We start from the raw sequence: 26,276 nt of genomic DNA on the forward strand, positions 1-26,276 counted from the left end.
AAAGACTAAGGCTCCGAACGTTTCACACCCCCCCCCCCCCCCCCAAACCCCACCGAACATTTCCTGAAGAGATTCACTCTCACCCACGAGTGCTGGTAGCAATGCAGTCCCCTGTCCAAGAATCCATTCTTCGTGAATGAGTCTAAATTGTGAATGTTGTGGGAACCATTACAGGCAAGCCTATCCCGTTCGTACTTAATGTTTACACTACAGAAGCGACTGGGGAGGTGGGGAAGATCTGGAGGTGATAAGGAGCAGAACTCCACGTTGAACGGTAACTGTATTGGGTGATAGAGAGCAGAGCAGGATCACATGTAAGTTCACAATCCTAACTACGGGGAGTGAAAGGCTCTGATGTTATGACACATTATGGGATGTTTACTACAATGCGTACCCAACTGTAATGGCTGAACCATGAAGAGTGGCAATATTCTATGCACAAAATGCACAATTAGCTCAGGTATTGGCGATCTTGGAGGAATGACGAGCAAAGCAGTCAATGAGGGTGAAGGAGGCAGTGTATGTGCAGGAGTCTCCAGTTCGTTCACATTAGAGCCATCCCTTTCAGGCGTCTGCAGGTTCTGGGAAAGGTTTTTGATTTGACAGCTTTATGAAAAGGGAGTTCACGGAGGCAGACTGAGATGAGGAGAAATGTCTTCCCTCAGAGGGTGGTGAATCTGTGGAATTCTCTACCACACAAGGCTGTGGAGGCCAAGCCACTGAATGGATTCAAGAAGGAAACAAATAGATTTCTAGACGCTAAAGGTGTCAAGGGGCATGGGGGAGAGAACGGGAGTATGGTGTTGAGATAGAGGGTCAGCCATAATCATATCAAATAGCAGAGCAGGCTCGAAGCGCCGAATGGCCTACTCCGACTAGTTTGCGCATGTTTCCAAAGTGGTCAATTAAAAAGGAGCCAGCACAATGGCACAGAGGATAAGTGCACCACCTGGCTTACTCCTGAGCCATTCAAACCGGACAAGTCCTAGTTCCAGTGTACATTATCGGAACTCCCTGGAGTTCAGTCTCCAGTCTGTATTGAGTTGGTTGATTTCAGCCAGAGCAGAGGTCTGGTTGCTGCAAGGCACCCAGTGTATCAGATTCAGAAAGAGGTGGAGCAGGTATCAGGCTGGGCCCTCGTTCCTGAGCATAATTCAGTGACCCTTCCCAGGGGGACGCCGGTGGACGTGGCAGGTGGAGGAATGCAGGATCAGGGTCGGCTGCTGTGCTCTGCATTTTAAATCCCGACCAGCGGTCATACATGAAGTTTAGTCAACTGTCCGAGGTACCAGGGAGCTCTACCACAGCGCCTTCAGCAGGAATTGGGCAAAAAGAGATTTGAGGCCCCTCTGACCTTTCTCCCACTGATTGATGGAATCCAGGTCAGGTGAGATACTTGACCAGAAGAATCTAGGGCTGGTGCATTCAGGTGTAATTATAGAATCAAAGGCCTGAATTCTTCCCTTCCCCCCCCCCCCCAACCCTCGCAGCGGGTTCCCCAATGACGAGGCCAACAAGCCATTGAGATCTCCATGGGCGGCACGGTAACACAGTGGTTAGCACTGTTGCTTCACAGCGTCAGGGTCCCAGGTTCGATTCCCGGCTTGGGTCACTGTCTGTGCGGAGTCTGCACGTTCTCCCCGTGTCTGCGTGGGTTTCCTCCGGGTGCTCCGGTTTCCTCCCACAAGTCCCGAAAGACGTGCTATTAGGTAATTTGGACATTCTGAATTCTCCCTCCGTGTACCTGAACAGGCGCCGGAATGTGGCGACTAGGGGCTTTTCACAGTAACTTCATTGCAGTGTTAATGTAAGCCTACTTGTGACAATAAAGATTATTATTATTATTCACATTGGCGTGAGCAGAAGAACCTGCCAATGTAAGGGGGCTGGACCATTCTGGGATTCTGGACACAGGGGGCGAAATTCTCCTACCCGCCCCGCCACATTTCTGCCCCGACCGGCCGGCGGGAGTCTCCGTAACACCGGCCGGTCAATGGGGTTTCCCAATGTGGGGCAGCCCCACGCCGTCGGGAAACCCCCGGGCGCCGGCAAAACGGAGACTCCCGCCGGCGGAGAATGACGCCCAGGGTGTGTACGGAATTGCACAATAAACAGTCTGGAGAAGGTTCACTCGACTGATACCTGGGATGGCGGGGGGGGGTTATCTTATGAGGAAGGGTTGAAAAGGTTGGGTCTCCATCCACTGGAGTTTAGAAGAATGAGAGATGATCTTATTGAAACCTCAAATCCTGGGGGGACTTGACAGGGTAGATGCTGATAGGATGATCCCCCTTGTGGGAGAGACCAAAACGAGGGGCACAGTATGAAGATAAGTCTCCTATTTAAGACCGAGATGAGGAGAATTTCTTTCTCTGAGGGTTGTGAGTGTGTGGAACTCTCTTCCTCAGAGAGCGATGGGGGCTGGGTCAATGAACATTTTTAAGGCTAAATCAGATCGGCCAAGTAGACTACTCCAGCTTCTAGGTCGTGCGCTCTTATGTCGGAGAAACACTTTCCTAGTAAGTTGATCAGCAGTGAAATTCTGCCATTGGGAGGATTCATGGCTTCAAAAGAAAACAGCAGAGGGAATGTATTCTGTAAAATCTGAGGCTTCATTCCATTTAGAATTAAGCTCATGCACATCCATACTGCAGAGAGTGCTATCTTGGATCAAAGTAATGTGTGGTACAAGATCTAATTACCCATGAAATAGGATGAGGTGTACGGCATCACTACTACTGAGGCTGGATCATGAGGAAATTCCTTGAGTGGAATGTTGAAGGTTATGGAGTTTTCTAGAGAGTGGTCACCAGCGCAGTCAAAGAACGGATTGATAGAGATGTCTTGGTTTGACGGCATTTTTGGTTCCTCCATCTTTGACTCGATGCAGCTGGAGCTCCGCCTGGACCCTGCAAAATACACAAACCTCTGAGTCTGTAGCATCCCATTTCTTTGAAAAACTCACAGCACAAGATACAACTCACGGGGCTTTTCAAACCATTTCCTTTAATGGGCAGCACGGTAGCACAGTGGTTAGCACTGCTGACTCACAGCTCCAGGGTCCCGGGTTCAATTCCGGCCTTGGGTCACTGTCTGCGCGGAGTCTGCACGTTCTCCCCGTGTCTGCGTGGGTTTCCTCCGGGTGCTCCGGTTTCCTCCCACAGTCCAAAGATGTGCAGGTTAGGTGGATTGGCCATGATAAATTGCCCTTAGTGTCCATAAAGGTTAAGTAGGGGTTACGGGAATCGAGTATTTACGTGGGCTTGAGTAGGGTGCTCTTTGTAAGGGCCGGTGCAGACTCGATGGGCCGAATGGCTTCCTTCTGCACTGTAAATTCTATGAAATAGGAGACAATTTATAGCCCTTAAAAACAAACACGAGGTGTTAACTTATAAACACGTAACACGGCCACAACTTTAACGGATGTGTTAACCTTTTTAAAATAAACATATTAAAAGTCACGGTTAGCGTAACATGCTTATATCCCCAAGAGGGATGTACACATCCTACTTCGTCTGTTCAACAGAAGCTGACTCGATTTGAACTATTCCTTTCTTCCCCAATGTGTTCCTCACCTCACCTCCAGCTCCCCTCTTGGAGCCACTGGTTCTTGCAGGGATATAGTTTCACGGGGAGAAATCACAGCACAAAAGGAGGCTATTTGGGCCATCAAGGCAATGCTGGTCCGAGCTCTTCAACTGGTTTCCCTGCCCTTTCCCCATAACTCCCCTTTCAAATACTGATCCAATTACCTCAGAAATTATATTGCAGTCTCTGAAAATCCCATCAGTCTCTGATAATCCTCAGGATTATTACTAGAAGAACAAAGTTAAGAGTATTTTTTTCACACAGAGGGTTACTAGAAAACAGGAATGCCCCCCACGGCGCCGAGGTCCCAGGTTCGATCCCAGCTCTGGGTCACTGTCCGTATGGAGTTTGCACATTCTCCCCGTGTCTGCATGGGTCTCACCCCCACAATCCAAAGATGTGCAGGGTAGGTGGATTGGCCACGATAAATTGCCCCTTAACTGGGAAAAAAAACAATTGAGGGATTTTTAAAAAAACATTGGAATGCCTTACAAGTGACAACTAAGCCTCACAAGATCTGCTCTTCCCAGTTTACCCACTATGGAACTAAAACTGATCGGTCTGTCATCTTGTGGGTTATTCCATTCCTCTTTTCTTTCTTAAAATTTGTTTTTAAGAGTACCCAATTATGTTTTTCCAATTAAGGGGCAATTTAGCATGGTCAATCCACCTACCCTGCACATCTTTGGGTTGTGGGGGCGAAACCCACGCAGACACGGGGAGAATCCATTTCGCTTTTCTGAACGGGGGTGGAATATCTGCCATCCTCCAATCCCTTGGCACAACCTATGTTTCCAAGCGTTTTTGGAAATGTTTGTCTCATGCCTTGGATACCTGATCCCTGACCTCCCTCAGTATTTGTCATCTTGGTTGGATGACTTTTCAGTTTTTAGTCCTATTTGTTAATTGTATTATATTGTTAATTGTATTGTTAAGATACCCAGGTGAAGATCATTGTTTAACTAAGTACCTGGAGCACTTATAAAGAGAGACTGCTGCGACACTGGGTAGTAGGTAGACAGCAAGGATGTGTCATGCTGCATTCTGTAAATAGACTTACTGTCACGGAAAGGATTTGCATCTAGTTCCATACTTTACCATCTGGCTTGGGATCCAATTAACACCATTTTTAATACATTGTGCCTTTTGACAAAGAGTCAATCCTTGCAACTGAAACCTGTCCTTCCTCTTTTCTGGGTGCTGACAGATCGACTCGGTATCTCCAGCATTTTCTGGTTTTAATTCTTGGTAAATGCAGCTGCGTGCTTATCAGGACTGAGTGTGCCACAGAACCAGAGAATCCCTACAGTGCAGGAGGAGGCCATTCAGCCCATTGTGTCTGCACTGACCCTCTGAAAGAGCACCCTACCTAGGTCCACTCCCCCCACCCTATCCCCGTAACCTTCATAATCCCACTTAACCGACACATCTTTGGACACGAAGGACAATTTATCGTGGCCAATCCACCTAACCTGCACATCTTTGGACTGTGGGAGGAAACTGGAGCACCCGGAGGAAACCCACGCAGACACGGGGAGAATGTGCAAACTCCACACAGACGGTCACCCAGGGCAAAAATTAAACCCGGGTCGCTGGCGCTGTGAGGCAGCAGTGCTAACCACTGAGCTACCGTGCAGCCCCCGGTGTAGTAGCTCTGCACATCAAGTATTAAGTAATCACACCATTCACTTCTCTACCCCCCCCCCCCCCCTCCCATCCCTACCTTATACAGAACTCAAAATGTAAAGTGAAAGTCTCTGGGGGAGCAGTGCCAGTGATTACAAAGGATGCACATTTCCTGTCTGTGGTACACCGCATTCGGGTCTTAACAGTTTCTCCTGAACTAATAAAGCCATCTTGATGACACAAAAGGGTTGGTTTGCCTTGTGGGTTTTTGAAAAAACACTATCGATCCCCTTTTGGCATATATCAGTTTTGCATATAGTAATAAGAAAGCACGGAGTATTGCTGGGTATAACAGTTAGTTAATATGTACCTCCCTGTTATGTTAGTGGATACAAAGCACTTGGGCGGGATTCTCCGTTGCCCGACGCCGATATTGTAATCGACAATCGGGCGGCGAATCCACTCCGACACCCAAATCTGGGCCGGCGTCGCTTCGAGTTACCGCTTCGACGCCGGCCCAGATTTCGGCGTCGGAGTGGATTCGCCGCCCGATTGCCGATTACAATTATATTGTGTGGGGGCGCGGATGGCAGGTCGGGTCCGTGCATGGCCGGCGCCATGTTGTACGGCACCATCGCTGCAGGTCGTCGCCGTGCGCATGCACGGACACGGACCTGGCCATTCTCCAGCTGTTTTCTGCTAGCCCCTCACCGGTCCCGGAATCGGTGAGGGTGCGGCACCGATTTTGGTGTCATAAACGCCCGCGAATTCTCCGTTTCAGCCAGCACTTCGCCGTGGAAACGGAGTGTCCAGCCCGTTGTATTTACTGCATCTCGCGTGACATTGCTCACAGGTACTCTCGGGTCAGGAGCACTATTTTGACGCTTTATTGTAAACCTTTAAGACTGCCGCATATAGCAGGTAACTTGAGCTAGTTGTACTTGAACTGGCTTGTAAATTTTAGGCTCCAGGTCAATGACTGGTGTCCCTGCTCCTGTCAGTGTTTCACATTTCTAACAAACTGCTGCTTGGAAAGGAGGCAGCTGCAGGGTGGCTAGCAGGTGCTTGCTGCAAGATTTGTGTCTTTGCCATTCTATAAATATGAAATTTGAGACAATTGAATCAAAGAATGATGCCAAATTTTAGTGATAGTCACCTGAAATATAATGGACACCACACACTCTTATGGTGCTATTTAGATGGATGCTAACTACCTTCTATTGTGCTACTCCTGGCAAGTCAGATGCCATGCTGTTTTGCATGGTCGAGAGGATTATACCTTGCTATGTACTTTTTGTAATTCTGCTGAATTGGAGCTGTCTCCCATTAAGCCACAGACTCCTGTTAATCATAGAATTTGCAGTGCAGAAGGAGGCTATTCGGCCCATCGAGTCTGCACCGGCTCTTGGAAAGAGCACCCTACCCAAGATTAAGTAAGCACAGGGTGAGTTTGATGTGAGGGAACTGTGAAAGTTGCGAGAAAACTTGTCAGTTTTCGGCTGTTGCGCGTAAGCTCACAGCATTTTTGGACTGTTTTGCATCTGTAACAAGTGTGATGTTTGCTAGTGCAGACATACTTGCCATTAATACGAATCGATACAGATATGACATTCTGCATATTATTGATTATAACATGCTTGGATTTGGGCGGCACGGGGCGCAGTGGTTAGCACTGGGACTACGGCGCTGAAGGTTCGATCCCGGCTCTGGGTCACTGTCCGTGTGGAGTTTGCACATTCTCCCCGTGTCTGCGTGGGGTTTCGCCCCCACAACCTAAAGATGTGCAGGGTAGGTGGATTGGCCACGCTAAATTGCCCCTTAATTGGAAAAAAAATAATTGGGTACTCTAAATTTATGAAAAAAAATAAAATGCTTAGATTTCTTATATGATACATGTGATATTTATACAGAAACTTTGCCGCCCCCATCTTCCAATCACACAAACTCTTTACCTGAGCCTCATGACTATCCCTCATCTGGACTGTATCCACCCCTGATCGATTCCTGCCAGGTCCAGCTCACCCAGCTGCAGTTCAACTAAAGCAATGCATGCAAGGAAGTGCATGGACATCGAACGTTTATGATTCTCTCTCCTGGCTTGCCGACTTTTCTTTCAGACCAACAAGGGTCTGCGAGCCAAAATGGAAGAGCTGGAAAACAGATCCAGGCGGCAGAATCTGAGGATCGTGGATCTGCCAGAAGGGGTGGAAGGCCCGAGGCCGACGGAGTAATTTGCCACGATGTTGGCGAAGCTATTGGGGGAGGGGGATGATCCCTACTGATATGAACTGGATCGGGCTCATCGGTCGTGGAGGCCCGTGCCAAAGGAGAGTGAGCCGCCAAGAGTAGTGACTTTGTTTCCGTAGGTACAGCGTGAAGGAGAAAGTCCTCAGCCGGGTGAAGAAGGCACTGTACATCAGCAAGGTGCAATGCACCATAGTATACCCAGCTAAGTTGAGAGTGACCTACAAATCCAAGGACTTTTATTTTGGGACGGCGGAAGGGTTTACGAAGGCAGAAGGACTGTGGCAGAATTGAGAAATGGGGCTGAGAGCGGATCGTGTACCGATGTAGCCTCATGTAACTTTATTTTTTCACTGTGTGTTGGTGTATGTACTAAATGAGTCAACGCTGTATATTTGGACACGGGAAGAGTTGGGGCTTTCACTTGCAATGATGGTTCTTTGGGCTTGGGTGTGTATGCTGGGGTTGTATGCTAAAGGGGATTGCTTGGTTTTCCTGGGACCGGGCAAGGGGGAAGGAGACTCGGGCAGGGGTCTCCACGCTGGTAGGTTTAAGCCGGCCAGTGAACGGGAGTGGGGGGGGGGGGGGGCTGCGGCCATCAGAGCCTGGTAGAACAGGTTTCGGTGAGTCTAGCCGGGGTGAAAAGTTGGGGGAAGAACCAAGGTTGGGGGGAGGAGTTTACAAGAGGAAGTGGAGGGGAGGAGTCTGGGAGGGGGGGGTGTCTGCAATTCATGGGTGTCATTCACGGTACTCTTTCGGGGATTGGATGGCGTGAATATTAGGGGTGGGGGGTGGACTGATGTCAACGGTGACCAGGGGCGATTCCAGATTCCTTTTTATTTTTTCCTTTTTTTTCCTCCTTGGGAGGGTTTGTTTTATTTGATGCTTATATCGTCAGGTGGGCCGTTGTTTGGGGGATGGTGGGAGGATGGGATCGTTGTTGTTGATAAGGGGATCGACATTGTATTCGTTACCGTTTACTGTTTGTTGGTAGGGTGTAACTTCTCAAGAAAATGTGAAAATGGAGAATAAAAATATTTTTAAAAATAAATAAATAAATAAATGCGGCCTTGTCATCGTCAACCACATGCCCAGAACAAAAAGAAAAAAATGATAAAAATCACAGAGTGCCAACCTCGGCCATTATAAATAGAGATTCTGGTTCATTGACAGTGATGGTCATCACTTGGCAACTTTCAGCTTTTCTTTAAATGGCTCATTGTCTTCCTGCTGCTGTGCCCAGGCTTATCTTGTACTTTCCAATTCAAGTTCTGTAGTGCCCGGTAAATGGCCATTGTTGATGACAACAATAAAAATCTGGGCATTTTAATCCCTTACCAAACTGTGTTCTAATCCCGGGATTTAGTGGCTCACAGATAAACTGGCCAGTCACAGACCACCACATAGCTCCTTGCTTGTAATCCCGTCCCCTTCCCACTTTGACAGAGCGCGATGTGGCCGCCTCGAGTACATTCCTGATGTTTCTAAGTCACAATGGATAACTTTATGCACAAGTTTTGGTTTATTCAAATTCTTCTTCAGGTGTTTGGGACGGGGTAAAAACCAATATGGCCGCCGAAAGGCAAGGGAGTAAATCTTTTGCGCAATCTGATTGGTTGGTTGGGTGGTGGTTGTCGATTGGCAGCTTTTGTAATCAGAGGCAGGTTTTGATTGGCTCAAAAATACCAATGCTGAAATACAAATCGAACGGCGTGGTTAAACTAAACAGAATTTTGCTTTGACCTGTGGGCACTTTTGAAGTGTGACAGACGTTTTTGAGCATGCTCGACTCTGGAATATTTTGAATTGTGCAGCAGAATTGCCACGGTGCTATTTACAGTGGGGCAAAGGTTATGCTATAAGGACCTGAACATTAAATGTATTATTCTGCTCCTGAAGTGCAGTGATGTGTATTTTAGTAAACCTCTACAAATTCAACAAACAAATGCGATTTCTGGTCCATCCTGAGGTCAATTAAAGGCAGATTACTTTTAGAAATCAGGGCCGAGATTCCCCAGTCCGAGTTCGCCCCATCACTGAGAAGGGAGAATTTGGCATTCAGTCAAAACTCCATTCGCTGTAGCAGGACCGAAGAATCTTTTATACTCAAAAAGAAAGTGCCGCAGCAATTTACGTCATTTGTCAAGTGTTAAAGACTGGTCTGAAAGCATACATATACTGGGAAATCATCATGGTATTAATCAGGGGAAGTTAAACGGCAAGAAGGTTATATCAGATAATAATAATCACTTATTGTCACAAGTAGGCTTCAATGAAGTTACTGTGAAACAGTACTATTTGGTAATTTGGACATTTGGGCAGCACAGTAGCATTGTGGATAGCACAATTGCTTCACAGCTCCAGGGTCCCAGGTTCGATTCCGGCTTGGGTCACTGTCTGTGCGGAGTCTGCACATCCTCCCCGTGTATGCGTGGGTTTCCTCCGGGTGCTTCGGTTTCTTCTCACAGTCCAAAGATGTGCAGGTTAGGTGGATTGGCCATGCTAAATTGCCCTTAGTGTCCAAAATTGCCCTTAGTGTTGGGTGGGGTTACTGGGTTATGGGGATAGGGTGGAGGTGTGGGCTTGGGTAGGGTGCTCTTTCCAAGAGCCGGTGCAGACTCGATGGGACGAATGGTCTCCTTCTGCACTGTAAATTCTATGAAATCTATGATTCTGAATTCTCCCTGTGTACCCAAACAGGCGGTGGAGTGTGGCAACTAGGGGATTTTCACAGTAACTGCTTTGCAGTGTTAATGTAAGCCTACTTGTGACAATAAAGATTATTATTATTATGCCCCAGAACTGTGTCTGCACTACTACCTTTTGCTAATACAAACCCCTCACCTGAACCTATTAACTGTTGATGTTCCCATGCCCAATGTGGACCTCACCCCTCCCCATCTCGAGATTGTGTGCATGGTCATGTCCAGAGGAGAATCTCCTCCAGTAGAGCTTTGAATATCCATCTCTGTATTACCTTTTCCCCATTTCCATGACCATCCCATCCACAGCACAGTACCAAACCAGACAAGACCATAGCCAGTGACTGTAAGACCGTGACCATGCCCTGCATATCAAGCTGTGCCTTATCCCAATTGAGCTTTCAGGCCTTGCCCCTCCTTGGAGCAGGACTACAATGTACGTGCCATGCAGAGCCCTGTAGCACGGCTCGCTAATCCCCAGGATTGCCGTGAATCTCTCACCTTGACTATGAGGTGCACTAAGTCCCAGGACTGTCTGTGCTCTCGCACCCTGACTATGAGATCCACACATCCCCAGGACTTGCTTCTCTGTGCAACCCGTCCCCATGAGCAAGACTTCCCCCACCCACATCTCCATCAGTCTCCCTGGGCAACTCTTGTGCTGCACTGACAGGACCAGAACCCCTCCCCCACCTCCACAAACTTTTTGGGAGTATACAAGCTTCCCTCACATTCGTACAGTTCGATTTCCACCTAACCCCAGTCTGTCTTCCAGTCTTTTGTATTGGGCTCCAGCTTCGCCACCCTTGGGTTTCCCTCTGCCCACCATTGTCCCATCTCATTCGCAACCCCACCACTGCCCACTGTCCCCCATGTTTCCTCCTCCCACCCACCCCCTCCAACCCGAATACCACCCATTGTCCCCGTGTCCCCTTCCTCTCCCCAACCCCACCATTGCCCATTGTCCCCGTGTCCCCTTCCACTCCCCAACCCCACCATTACCCATTGTCCCCGTGTCCCCTTCCACTCCCCAACCCCACCATTACCCATTGTCCCCGTGTCCGCTTCCCCCCAACCCCACCATTGCCCATTGTCCCCGTGTCCCCATCCTCCCCCCCAACCCCACCATGTCCCAGTGTCCCCTTCCCCCCCAACATCACCATTACCCATTGTCCCCGTGTCCCCTTCCTCCCCCCAACCCCACCATTGCCCATTGTCCCCGTGTCCCCTTCCTCCCCAACCCCACCATTACCCATTGTCCCCGTGTCCCCTTCCCCCCAAACCCCACCATTGCCCATTGTCCCCGTGTCCCCTTCCTCCCCCCAACCCCACCATTGCCCATTGTCCCCGTGTCCCCTTCCTCCCGAACCCCACCATTACCCATTGTCCCCGTGTCCCCTTCCCCCCAAACCCCACCATTGCCCATTGTCCCCGTGTCCCCTTCCTCCCCCCAACCCCACCATTACCCATTGTCCCAGTGTCCCCTTCCCCCCCAACCCCACCATTACCCATTGTCCCCGTGTCCCCTTCCTCCCCCCAACCCCACCATTGCCCATTGTCCCCGTGTCCCCTTCCTCCCCAACCCCACCATTACCCATTGTCCCCGTGTCCCCTTCCTCCCCAACCCCGACATTACCCATTGTCCCCGTGTCCCTTCCCCCAACCCCACCATTACCCATTGTCCCCGTGTCCCCTTCCCCCCAACCCCACCATTACCCATTGTCCCCGTGTCCCCTTCCCCCAACCCCACCATTGCCCATTGTCCCCGTGTCCCCTTCCTCCCCAACCCCACCATTACCCATTGTCCCCGTGTCCCCTTCCTCCCCAACGCCGCCATTACCCATTGTCCCCGTGTCCCCTTCCCCCAACCCCACCATTACCCATTGTCCCCGTGTCCCCTTCCTCCCCAACCCCACCATTACCCATTGTCCCCGTGTCCCCTTCCTCCCCAACCCCACCATTGCCCATTGTCCCCGTGTCCCCTTCCTCCCCAACCCCAACATTGCCCATTGTCCCCGTGTCCCCTTCCTCCCCAACCCCACAATTACCCATTGTCCCCGTGTCCCCTTCCTCCCCAACCCCACCATTGCCCATTGTCCCCGTGTCCCCTTCCTCCCCAACCCCACCATTGCCCATTGTCCCCGTGTCCCCTTCCTCCCCAACCCCACCATTACCCATTGTCCCCGTGTCCCCTTCCTCCCCAACCCCACCATTACCCATTGTCCCCGTGTCCCCTTCCTCCCAAACCCCACCATTACCCATTGTCCCCGTGTCCCCTTCCTCCCCAACCCCACCATTGCCCATTGTCCCCGTGTCCCCTTCCTCCCCCCAACCCCACCATTACCCATGGTCCCCTTCCACCCCCCAACCCCACCATTGCCCATTGTCCCCGTGTCCCCTTCCTCCCCCCAACCCCACCATTACCCATTGTCCCCGTGTCCCCTTCCTCCCCAACCCCACCATTGCCCATTGTCCCCGTGTCCCCTTCCCCCCAACCCCACCATTGCCCACTGTCCCTGTGTCCCCTTCCTCCCCAACCCCACCATTACCCATTGTCCCAGTGTCCCCTTCCTCCCCAACCCCACCATTGCCCATTGTCCCCGTGTCCCTGTGTCCCCTTCCTCCCCAACCCCACCATTACCCATTGTCCCAGTGTCCCCTTCCTCCCCAACCCCACCATTGCCCATTGTCCCCGTGTCCCCTTCCTCCCCCCAACCCCACCATTGCCCATTGTCCCCGTGTCCCCTCCCTCCCCAACCCCACCATTACCCATTGTCCCCGTGTCCCCTTCCTCCCCAACCCAACCATTACCCATTGTCCCCGTGTCCCTTCCCCCAACCCCACCATTACCCATTGTTCCCGTGTCCCCTTCCCCCCAACCCCACCATTACCCATTGTCCCCGTGTCCCCTTCCCCCAACCCCACCATTGCCCATTGTCCCCGTGTCCCCTTCCTCCCCAACCCCACCATTACCCATTGTCCCGGTGTCCCCTTCCTCCCCAACGCCGCCATTACCCATTGTCCCCGTGTCCCCTTCCCCCAACCCCACCATTACCCATTGTCCCCGTGTCCCCTTCCTCCCCAACCCCACCATTACCCATTGTCCCCGTGTCCCCTTCCTCCCCAACCCCACCATTGCCCATTGTCCCCGTGTCCCCTTCCTCCCCAACCCCAACATTGCCCATTGTCCCCGTGTCCCCTTCCTCCCCAACCCCACCATTGCCCATTGTCCCCGTCTCCCCTTCCTCCCCAACCCCACCATTGCCCATTGACCCCGTGTCCCCTTCCTCTCCCCAACCCCACCATTGCCCATTGTCCCCGTGTCCCCTTCCTCCCTCCAACCCCACCATTGCCCATTGACCCCGTGTCCCCTTCCTCCCCCCAACCCCACCATTGCCCATTGTCCCCGTGTCCCCTTCCCCCAACCCCACCATTACCCATTGTCCCCGTGTCCCCTTCCTCCCCAACCCCACCATTACCCCTTGTCCCCGTGTCCCCTTCCTCCCCAACCCCATCATTACCCATTGTCCCCGTGTCCCCTTCCTCCCCAACGCCGCCATTACCCATTGTCCCCGTGTCCCCTTCCCCCAACCCCACCATTACCCATTGTCCCCGTGTCCCCTTCCTCCCCAACCCCACCATTACCCATTGTCCCCGTGTCCCCTTCCTCCCCAACCCCACCATTGCCCATTGTCCCCGTGTCCCCTTCCTCCCCAACCCCAACATTGCCCATTGTCCCCGTGTCCCCTTCCTCCCCAACCCCAACATTTCCCATTGTCCCCGTGTCCCCTTCCTCTCCCCAACCCCACCATTACCCATTGTCCCAGTGTCCCCTTCCTCCCCAACCCCACCATTGCCCATTGTCCCCGTGTCCCCTTCCTCCCCCCAACCCCACCATTACCCATTGTCCCCGTGTCCCCTTCCCCCCAACCCCACCATTGCCCATTGTCCCCGTGTCCCCTTCCTCCCCAACCCCACCATTACCCATTGTCCCAGTGTCCCCTTCCTCCCCAACCCCACCATTGCCCATTGTCCCCGTGTCCCCTTCCTCCCCCCAACCCCACCATTGCCCATTGTCCCCGTGTCCCCTTCCTCCCCAACCCCACCATTACCCATTGTCCCCGTGTCCCCTTCCTCCCCAACCCCACCATTACCCATTGTCCCCATGTCCGCGTCCACCCCCCAACCCCACCATTGCCCATCGTCCCCGTGTCCCCTTCCTCCCCCCAACCCCACCATTACCCATTGTCCCAGTGTCCCCTTCCTCCCCAACCCCACCATTACCCATTGTCCCCGTGTCCCCTTCCTCCCCAACCCCACTATTGCCCATTGTCCCCGTGTCCCCTTCCTCCCCCCAACCCCACCATTGCCCATTGTCCCCGTGTCCCCTTCCTCCCCCCAGCCCCACCATTACCCATTGTCCCCGTGTCCCCTTCCCCCCCAACCCCACCATTACCCATTGTCCCCGTGTCCCCTTCCCCCCCAACCCCACCATTACCCATTGTCCCCGTGTCCCCTTCCTCCCCAACCCCACCATTACCATTGTCTCCGTGTCCCCTTCCTCCCCAACCCCACCATTGCCCATTGTCCCCGTGTCCCCTTCCTCCCCAACCCCACCATTGCCCATTGACCCCGTGTCCCCTTCCTCTCCCCAACCCCACCATTGCCCATTGTCCCCATGTCCCCTTCCTCCCCCTAAACCCACCATTGCCCATTGTCCCCGTGTCCCCTTCTTCCCCCAACCCCACCATTACCCATTGTGCCCGTGTCCCCTTCCCCCCAACCCCACCATTACCCATTGTCCCCGTGTCCCCTTCCTCCCCAACCCCACCATTACCCATTGTCCCCGTGTCCCCTTCCTCCCCAACCCCACCATTGCCCATTGTCCCAGTGGCCCCTTCCTCCCCCCAACCCCACCATTACCCATTGTCCCAGTGTCCCCTTCCTCCCCCCAACCCCACCATTACCCATTGTCCCCGTGTCCCCTTCCTCCCCAACCCCACCATTGCCCATTGTCCCCGTGTCCCCTTCCTCCCCAACCCCAACATTGCCCATTGTCCCCGTGTCCCCTTCCTCCCCAACCCCAACATTGCCCATTGTCCCCGTGTCCCCTTCCTCTCCCCAACCCCACCATTACCCATTGTCCCAGTGTCCCCTTCCTCCCCAACCCCACCATTGCCCATTGTCCCCGTGTCCCCTTCCTCCCCCCAACCCCACCATTACCCATTGTCCCCGTGTCCCCTTCCCCCCAACCCCACCATTGCCCATTGTCCCCGTGTCCCCTTCCTCCCCAACCCCACCATTACCCATTGTCCCAGTGTCCCCTTCCTCCCCAACCCCACCATTGCCCATTGTCCCCGTGTCCCCTTCCTCCCCCCAACCCCACCATTGCCCATTGTCCCCGTGTCCCCTTCCTCCCCAACCCCACCATTACCCATTGTCCCCGTGTCCCCTTCCTCCCCAACCCCACCATTACCCATTGTCCCCGTGTCCCCTTCCTCCCCAACCCCACCATTGCCCATTGTCCCAGTGACCCCTTCCTCCCCAACCCCACCATTACCCATTGTCCCCGTGTCCCCTTCCTCCCCAACCCCACCATTGCCCATTGTCCCAGTGACCCCTTCCTCCCCCCAACCCCACCATTACCCATTGTCCCAGTGTCCCCTTCCTCCCCCCAACCCCACCATTACCCATTGTCCCCGTGTCCCCTTCCTCCCCAACCCCACCATTGCCCATTGTCCCCGTGTCCCCTTCCTCCCCAACCCCAACATTGCCCATTGTCCCCGTGTCCCCTTCCTCCCCAACCCCAACATTGCCCATTGTCCCCGTGTCCCCTTCCTCTCCCCAACCCCACCATTACCCATTGTCCCAGTGTCCCCTTCCTCCCCAACCCCACCATTGCCCATTGTCCCCGTGTCCCCTTCCTCCCCCCAACCCCACCATTACCCATTGTCCCCGTGTCCCCTTCCCCCCAACCCCACCATTGCCCATTGTCCCCGTGTCCCCTTCCTCCCCAACCCCACCATTACCCATTGTCCCAGTGTCCCCTTCCTCCCCAACCCCACCATTGCCCATTGTCCCCGTGTCCCCTTCCTCCCCCCAACCCCACCATTGCCCATTGTCCCCGTGTCCCCTTCCTCCCCAACCCCACCATTACCCATTGTCCCCGTGTCCCCTTCCTCCCCAACCCCACCATTACCCATTGTCCCCATGTCCGCGTCCACCCCCCAACCCCACCATTGCCCATCGTCCCCGTGTCCCCTTCCTCCCCCCAACCCCACCATTACCCATTGTCCCAGTGTCCCCTTCCTCCCCAACCCCACCATTACCCATTGTCCCCGTGTCCCCTTCCTCCCCAACCCCACTATTGCCCATTGTCCCCGTGTCCCCTTCCTCCCCTCAACCCCACCATTGCCCATTGTCCCCGTGTCCCCTTCCTCCCCCCAGCCCCACCATTACCCATTGTCCCCGTGTCCCCTTCCCCCCCAACCCCACCATTACCCATTGTCCCCGTGTCCCCTTCCCCCCCAACCCCACCATTACCCATTGTCCCCGTGTCCCCTTCCTCCCCAACCCCACCATTACCATTGTCTCCGTGTCCCCTTCCTCCCCAACCCCACCATTGCCCATTGTCCCCGTGTCCCCTTCCTCCCCAACCCCACCATTGCCCATTGACCCCGTGTCCCCTTCCTCTCCCCAACCCCACCATTGCCCATTGTCCCCATGTCCCCTTCCTCCCCCTAAACCCACCATTGCCCATTGTCCCCGTGTCCCCTTCTTCCCCCAACCCCACCATTACCCATTGTGCCCGTGTCCCCTTCCCCCCAACCCCACCATTACCCATTGTCCCCGTGTCCCCTTCCTCCCCAACCCCACCATTACCCATTGTCCCCGTGTCCCCTTCCTCCCCAACCCCACCATTGCCCATTGTCCCAGTGACCCCTTCCTCCCCCCAACCCCACCATTACCCATTGTCCCAGTGTCCCCTTCCTCCCCCCAACCCCACCATTACCCATTGTACCCGTGTCCCCTTCCTCCCCAACCCCACCATTACCCATTGTCCCCGTGTCCCCTTCCTCCCCAACCCCACCATTACCCACTGTCCCCGTGTCCCCTTCCTCCCCAACCCCACCATTACCCACTGTCCCCGTGTCCCCTTCCTCCCCAACCCCACCATTACCCATTGTCCCCGTGTCCCCTTCCTTCCCAACCCCACCATTACCCACTGTCCCCGTGTCCCCTTCCTCCCCAACCCCACCATTACCCATTGTCCCCGTGTCCCCTTCCTCCCCAACCCCACCATTGCCCATTGTCCCAGTGTCCCTTTCCTCCCCCCAACCCCACCATTACCCATTGTCCCCGTGTCCCCTTCCTCCCCCCAACCCCACCATTACCCATTGTCCCCGTGTCCCCTTCCTCCCCCCAACCCCACCATTACCCATTGTCCCCGTGTCCCCTTCCTCCCAACCCCACCATTACCCATTGTCCCCGTGTCCCCTTCCTCCCCCCAACCCCACCATTACCCATTGTCCCCGTGTCCCCTTCCTCCCCAACCCCACCATTACCCATTGTCCCCGTGTCCCCTTCCTCCCCAACCCCACCATTACCCATTGTCCCCATGTCCCCTTCCACCCCCCAACCCCACCATTGCCCATTGTCCCCGTGTCCCCTTCCTCCCCAACCCCACCATTGCCCATTGTCCCCGTGTCCCCTTCCTCTCCCCAACCCCACCATTACTCATTGTCCCCGTGTCCCCTTCCTCCCCAACCAGACCATTGGCCATTGTCCCCGTGTCCCCTTCCTCCCCCCAACCACACCATTACCCATTGTCCCCGTGTCACCTTCCCCCCAACCCCACCATTACCCATTGTCCCCGTGTCCCCTTCCCCCCACCATTACCCATTGTCCCCGTGTCCCCTACCCTCCCAACCCCACCATTACCCATTGTCCCCGTGTCCCCTTCCCCCCCAACCCCACCATTACCCATTGTCCCCGTGTCCCCTTCCTCCCCAACCCCACCATTACCCATTGTCTCCGTGTGCCCTTCCTCCCCCCAACCCCACCTTTACCCATTGTCCCCATGTCCCCTTCCTCCCCAACCCCACCATTACCCAATGTCCCCGTGTCCCCTTCCTCCCCATCCCCACCATTACCCATTGTCCCCATGTCCCCTTCCACCCCCCAACCCCACCATTGCCCATTGTCCCCGTGTCCCCTTCCTCCCCCCAACCCCACCATTACCCATTGTCCCAGTGTCCCCTTCCTCCCCAACCCCACCATTACCCATTGTCCCCGTGTCCCCTTCCTCCCCAACCCCACCATTGCCCATTGTCCCCGTGTCCCCTTCCTCTGCCCAACCCCACCATTACTCATTGTCCCCGTGTCCCCTTCCTCCCCAACCCCACCATTGCCCATTGTCCCCGTGTCCCCTTCCTCCCCCAACCCCACCATTACCCATTGTCCCCGTGTCACCTTCCCCCCAACCCCACCATTACCCATTGTCCCCGTGTCCCCTTCCTCCCCAACCCCACCATTGCCCATTGTCCCAGTGTCCCCTTCCTCCCCCCAACCCCACCATTACCCATTGTCCCCGTGTCCCCTTCCTCCCCCCAACCCCACCATTACCCATTGTCCCCGTGTCCCCTTCCTCCCCCCAACCCCACCATTACCCATTGTCCCCGTGTCCCCTTCCTCCCAACCCCACCATTACCCATTGTCCCTGTGTCCCCTTCCTCCCCCCAACCCCACCATTACCCATTGTCCCCGTGTCCCCTTCCTCCCCAACCCCACCATTACCCATTGTCCCCGTGTCCCCTTCCTCCCCAACCCCACCATTACCCATTGTCCCCATGTCCCCTTCCACCCCCCAACCCCACCATTGCCCATTGTCCCCGTGTCCCCTTCCTCCCCAACCCCACCATTGCCCATTGTCCCCGTGTCCCCTTCCTCTCCCCAACCCCACCATTACTCATTGTCCCCGTGTCCCCTTCCTCCCCAACCAGACCATTGGCCATTGTCCCCGTGTCCCCTTCCTCCCCCCAACCACACCATTACCCATTGTCCCCGTGTCACCTTCCCCCCAACCCCACCATTACCCATTGTCCCCGTGTCCCCTTCCCCCCACCATTACCCATTGTCCCCGTGTCCCCTACCCCCCCAACCCCACCATTACCCATTGTCCCCGTGTCCCCTTCCCCCCCAACCCCACCATTACCCATTGTCCCCGTGTCCCCTTCCTCCCCAACCCCACCATTACCCATTGTCTCCGTGTGCCCTTCCTCCCCCCAACCCCACCTTTACCCATTGTCCCCATGTCCCCTTCCTCCCCAACCCCACCATTACCCAATGTCCCCGTGTCCCCTTCCTCCCCATCCCCACCATTACCCATTGTCCCCATGTCCCCTTCCACCCCCCAACCCCACCATTGCCCATTGTCCCCGTGTCCCCTTCCTCCCCCCAACCCCACCATTACCCATTGTCCCAGTGTCCCCTTCCTCCCCAACCCCACCATTACCCATTGTCCCCGTGTCCCCTTCCTCCCCAACCCCACCATTGCCCATTGTCCCCGTGTCCCCTTCCTCTCCCCAACCCCACCATTACTCATTGTCCCCGTGTCCCCTTCCTCCCCAACCCCACCATTGCCCATTGTCCCCGTGTCCCCTTCCTCCCCCAACCCCACCATTACCCATTGTCCCCGTGTCACCTTCCCCCCAACCCCACCATTACCCATTGTCCCCGTGTCCCCTTCCCCCCACCCCACCATTACCCATTGTCCCCGTGTCCCCTACCCCCCCAACCCCACCATTACCCATTGTCCCCGTGTCCCCTTCCTCCCCCCAACCCCACCATTACCCATTGTCCCCGTGTGCCCTTCCTCCCCCCAACCCCACCATTACCCATTGTCCCCATGTCCCCTTCCTCCCCAACCCCACCATTACCCATTGTCCCCGTGTCCCCTTCCTCCCCAACCCCACCATTACCCATTGTCCCCATGTCCCCTTCCACCCCCCAACCCCACCATTGTCCATTGTCCCCGTGTCCCCTTCCTCCCCCCAACCCCACCATTACCCATTGTCCCAGTGTCCCCTTCCTCCCCAACCCCACCATTACCCATTGTCCCCGTGTCCCCTTCCTCCCCAACCCCACCATTGCCCATTGTCCCCGTGTCCCCTTCCTCTCCCCAACCCCACCATTACTCATTGTCCCCGTGTCCCCTTCCTCCCCAACCCCACCATTGCCCATTGTCCCCGTGTCCCCTTCCTCCCCCCAACCCCACCATTACCCATTGTCCCCGTGTCACCTTCCCCCAACCCCACCATTACCCATTGTCCCCGTGTCCCCTTCCCCCCACCCCACCATTACCCATTGTCCCCGTGTCCCCTACCCCCCCAACCCCACCATTACCCATTGTCCCCGTGTCCCCTTCCCCCCCAACCCCACCATTACCCATTGTCCCCGTGTCCCCTTCCTCCCCAACCCCACCATTACCCATTGTCTCCGTGTCCCCTTCCTCCCCAACCCCACCATTGCCCATTGTCCCCGTCTCCCCTTCCTCCCCAACCCCACCATTGCCCATTGACCCCGTGTCCCCTTCCTCTCCCCAACCCCACCATTGCCCATTGTCCCCATGTCCCCTTCCTCCCCCCAACCCCACCATTGCCCATTGTCCCCGTGTCCCCTTCCTCCCCCAACCCTACCATTGCCCATTGTCCCCGTGTCCCCTTCTTCCCCCAACCCCACCATTACCCATTGTCCCCGTGTCCCCTTCCTCCCAACCCCACCATTACCCATTGTCCCCGTGTCCCCTTCCTCCCCAACCCCACCATTACCCATTGTCCCCGTGTCCCCTTCCTCCCCAACCCCATCATTACCCATTGTCCCCGTGTCCCCTTCCTCCCCAACGCCGCCATTACCCATTGTCCCCGTGTCCCCTTCCCCCAACCCCACCATTACCCATTGTCCCCGTGTCCCCTTCCTCCCCAACCCCACCATTACCCATTGTCCGCGTGTCCCCTTCCTCCCCTACCCCACCATTGCCCATTGTCCCCGTGTCCCCTTCCTCCCCAACCCCAACATTGCCCATTGTCCCCGTGTCCCCTTCCTCCCCAACCCCACCATTACCCATTGTCCCCGTGTCCCCTTCCTCCCCAACCCCACCATTACCCATTGTCCCCGTGTCCCCTTCCTCCCCAACCCCACCATTACCCTTTGTCCCCGTGTCCCCTTCCTCCCCAACCCCACCATTGCCCATTGTCCCCGTGTCCCCTTCCTCCCCCCAACCCCACCATTACCCATTGTCCCCGTGTCCCCTTCCCCCCAACCCCACCATTGCCCATTGTCCCCGTGTCCCCTTCCTCCCCAACCCCACCATTACCCATTGTCCCAGTGTCCCCTTCCTCCCCAACCCCACCATTGCCCATTGTCCCCGTGTCCCCTTCCTCCCCCCAACCCCACCTTTGCCCATTGTCCCCGTGTCCCCTTCCTCCCCAACCCCACCATTACCCATTGTCCCCGTGTCCCCTTCCTCCCCAACCCCACCATTACCCATTGTCCCCATGTCCGCGTCCACCCCCCAACCCCACCATTGCCCATCGTCCCCGTGTCCCCTTCCTCCCCCCAACCCCACCATTACCCATTGTCCCAGTGTCCCCTTCCTCTCCAACCCCACCATTACCCATTGCCCCCGTGTCCCCTTCCTCCCCAACCCCACCATTACCCATTGTCCCCGTGTCCCCTTCCTCCCCAACCCCACCATTACCCATTGTCCCCGTGTCCCCTTCCTCCCCAACCCCACCATTGCCCATTGTCCCAGTGTCCCCTTCCTCCCCCCAACCCCACCATTGCCCATTGTCCCCGTGTCCCCTTCCTCCCCAACACCACCATTGCCCATTGACCCCGTGTCCCCTTCCTCTCCCCAACCCCACCATTGCCCATTGTCCCCATGTCCCCTTCCTCCCCCCAAACCCACCATTGCCCATTGTCCCCGTGTCCCCTTCTTCCCCCAACCCCACCATTACCCATTGTGCCCGTGTCCCCTTCCACCCAACCCCACCATTACCCATTGTCCCCGTGTCCCCTTCCTCCCCAACCCCACCATTACCCATTGTCCCCGTGTCCCCTTCCTCCCCAACCCCACCATTGCCCATTGTCCCAGTGTCCCCTTCCTCCCAACCCCACCATTACCCATTGTACCCGTGTCCCCTTCCTCCCCAACCCCACCATTACCCATTGTCCCCGTGTCCCCTTCCTCCCCAACCCCACCATTACCCACTGTCCCCGTGTCCCCTTCCTCCCCAACCCCACCATTACCCATTGTCCCCGTGTCCCCTTCCTCCCTAACCCCACCATTGCCCATTGTCCCAATGTCCCCTTCCTCCCCCCAACCCCACCATTACCCATTGTCCCCGTGTCCCCTTCCTCCCCCCAACCCCACCATTACCCATTGTCCCCGTGTCCCCTTCCTCCCAACCCCACCATTACCCATTGTCCCCGTGTCCCCTTCCTCCCCAACCCCACCATTACCCATTGTCCCCGTGTCCCCTTCCTCCCAACCCCACCATTACCCATTGTCCCCGTGTCCCCTTCCTCCCCAACCGCACCATTACCTATTGTCCCCGTGTCCCCTTCCTCCCCAACCCCACCATTACCCATTGTCCCCGTGTCCCCTTCCTCCCCCCAACCCCACCATTACCCATTGTCCCCGTGTGCCCTTCCTCCCCCCAACCCCACCATTACCCATTGTCCCCATGTCCCCTTCCTCCCCAACCCCACCATTACCCATTGTCCCCGTGTCCCCTTCCTCCCCAACCCCACCATTACCCATTGTCCCCATGTCCCCTTCCACCCCCCAACCCCACCATTGCCCATTGTCCCCGTGTCCCCTTCCTCCCCCCAACCCCACCATTACCCATTGTCCCAGTGTCCCCTTCCTCCCCAACCCCACCATTGCCCATTGTCCCCGTGTCCCCTTCCTCTCCCCAACCCCACCATTACTCATTGTCCCCGTGTCCCCTTCCTCCCCAACCCCACCATTGCCCATTGTCCCCGTGTCCCCTTCCTCCCCCCAACCCCACCATTACCCATTGTCCCCGTGTCACCTTCCCCCCAACCCCACCATTACCCATTGTCCCCGTGTCCCCTTCCCCCCACCATTACCCATTGTCCCCGTGTCCCCTACCCCCCCAACCCCACCATTACCCATTGTCCCCGTGTCCCCTTCCCCCCCGACCCCACCATTACCCATTGTCCCCATGTCCCCTTCCTCCCCAACCCCACCATTACCCATTGTCCCCGTGTCCCCTTCCTCCCCAACCCCACCATTACCCATTGTCCCCATGTCCCCTTCCACCCCCCAACCCCACCATTGCCCATTGTCCCCGTGTCCCCTTCCTCCCCCAACCCCACCATTACCCATTGTCCCAGTGACCCTTCCTCCCCAACCCCACCATTACCCATTGTCCCCGTGTCCCCTTCCTCCCCAACCCCACCATTGCCCATTGTCCCCGTGTCCCCTTCCTCTCCCCAACCCCACCATTACTCATTGTCCCCGTGTCCCCTTCCTCCCCAACCCCACCATTGCCCATTGTCCCCGTGTCCCCTTCCTCCCCCCAACCCCACCATTACCCATTGTCCCCGTGTCACCTTCCCCCCAACCCCACCATTACCCATTGTCCCCGTGTCCCCTTCCCCCCACCCCACCATTACCCATTGTCCCCGTGTCCCCTACCCCCCCAACCCCACGATTACCCATTGTCCCCGTGTCCCCTTCCCCCCCCAACCCCACCATTACCCATTGTCCCCGTGTCCCCTTCCTCCCCAACCCCACCATTACCCATTGTCTCCGTGTCCCCTTCCTCCCCAACCCCACCATTGCCCATTGTCCCCGTCTCCCCAACCCCACCATTGCCCATTGACCCCGTGTACCCTTCCTCTCCCCAACCCCACCATTGCCCATTGTCCCCATGTCCCCTTCCTCCCCCAACCCCACCATTGCCCATTGTCCCCGTGTCCCCTTCTTCCCCCAAACCCACCATTACCGATTGTCCCCGTGTCCCCTTCCTCCCCAACCCCACCATTACCCATTGTCCCCGTGTCCCCTTCCTCCCCAACCCCACCATTGCCCATTGTCCCAGTGTCCCCTTCCTCCCCCCAACCCCACCATTACCCATTGTCCCAGTGTCCCCTTCCTCCCCCCAACCCCACCATTACCCATTGTCCCCGTGTCCCCTTCCTCCCCAGCCCCACCATTACCCATTGTCCCCGTGTCCCCTTCCTCCCCAACCCCACCATTACCCATTGTCCCCGTGTCCCCTTCCTCCCCAACCCCACCATTGCCCATTGTCCCAGTGTCCCCTTCCTCCCCCCAACCCCACCATTACCCATTGTCCCCGTGTCCCCTTCCTCCCCAACCCCACCATTACCCATTGTCCCCTTCCTCCCCAACCCCACCATTACCCATTGTCCCCGTGTCCCCTTCCTCCCCAACCCCACCATTACCCATTGTCCCCGTGTCCCCTTCCTCCCCAACCGCACCAATACCTATTGTCCCCGTATCCCCTTCCTCCCCAACCCCACCATTACCCATTGTCCCCGTGTCCCCTTCCTCCCCCCAACCCCACCATTACCCATTGTCCCCGTGTGCCCTTCCTCCCCCCAACCCCACCATTACCCATTGTCCCCATGTCCCCTTCCTCCCCAACCCCACCATTACCCATTGTCCCCGTGTCCCCTTCCTCCCCAACCCCACCATTACCCATTGTCCCCATGTCCCCTTCCACCCCCCAACCCCACCATTGCCCATTGTCCCCGTGTCCCCTTCCTCCCCCCAACCCCACCATTACCCATTGTCCCAGTGTCCCCTTCCTCCCCAACCCCACCATTGCCCATTGTCCCCGTGTCCCCTTCCTCTCCCCAACCCCACCATTACTCATTGTCCCCGTGTCCCCTTCCTCCCCAACCCCACCATTGCCCATTGTCCCCGTGTCCCCTTCCTCCCCCAACCCCACCATTACCCATTGTCCCCATGTCCCCTTCCTCCCCAACCCCACCATTACCCATTGTCCCCGTGTCCCCTTCCTCCCCAACCCCACCATTACCCATTGTCCCCATGTCCCCTTCCACCCCCCAACCCCACCATTGCCCATTGTCCCCGTGTCCCCTTCCTCCCCCCAACCCCACCATTACCCATTGTCCCAGTGTCCCCTTCCTCCCCAACCCCACCATTGCCCATTGTCCCCGTGTCCCCTTCCTCTCCCCAACCCCACCATTACTCATTGTCCCCGTGTCCCCTTCCTCCCCAACCCCACCATTGCCCATTGTCCCCGTGTCCCCTTCCTCCCCCCAACCCCACCATTACCCATTGTCCCCGTGTCACCTTCCCCCCAACCCCACCATTACCCATTGTCCCCGTGTCCCCTTCCCCCCACCATTACCCATTGTCCCCGTGTCCCCTACCCCCCCAACCCCACCATTACCCATTGTCCCCGTGTCCCCTTCCCCCCCAACCACACCATTACCCATTGTCCCCGTGTCCCCTTCCTCCCCAACCCCACCATTACCCATTGTCTCCGTGTGCCCTTCCTCCCCCCGACCCCACCATTACCCATTGTCCCCATGTCCCCTTCCTCCCCAACCCCACCATTACCCATTGTCCCCGTGTCCCCTTCCTCCCCAACCCCACCATTACCCATTGTCCCCATGTCCCCTTCCACCCCCCAACCCCACCATTGCCCATTGTCCCCGTGTCCCCTTCCTCCCCCCAACCCCACCATTACCCATTGTCCCAGTGTCCCCTTCCTCCCCAACCCCACCATTACCCATTGCCCCGTGTCCCCTTCCTCCCCAACCCCACCATTGCCCATTGTCCCCGTGTCCCCTTCCTCTCCCCAACCCCACCATTACTCATTGTCCCCGTGTCCCCTTCCTCCCCAACCCCACCATTGCCCATTGTCCCCGTGTCCCCTTCCTCCCCCCAACCCCACCATTACCCATTGTCCCCGTGTCACATTCCCCCCAACCCCACCATTACCCATTGTCCCCGTGTTCCCTTCCCCCCACCCCACCATTACCCATTGTCCCCGTGTCCCCTACCCCCCCAACCCCACGATTACCCATTGT

General features: G+C 56.5%; 1 protein-coding gene across 2 annotated transcripts in view; it reads right to left on the minus strand.

Annotated features, from left to right (window-relative positions):
• Positions 1-26,276, minus strand: part of LOC140405484 (bromodomain adjacent to zinc finger domain protein 2A-like) — a 389,217-nt gene that overhangs the window by 180,542 nt on the left and 182,399 nt on the right. For both annotated transcript variants that reach the window (XM_072493982.1, XM_072493981.1), the window contains exon 4: positions 2,703-2,909. In XM_072493982.1, the coding sequence (XP_072350083.1) occupies positions 2,703-2,909 (207 nt within the window). The remainder of the gene's footprint in view (positions 1-2,702; positions 2,910-26,276) is intronic.

Source organism: Scyliorhinus torazame, chromosome X (assembly GCF_047496885.1).
Source record: "Scyliorhinus torazame isolate Kashiwa2021f chromosome X, sScyTor2.1, whole genome shotgun sequence".
Lineage (NCBI taxonomy): Eukaryota > Metazoa > Chordata > Chondrichthyes > Carcharhiniformes > Scyliorhinidae > Scyliorhinus > Scyliorhinus torazame.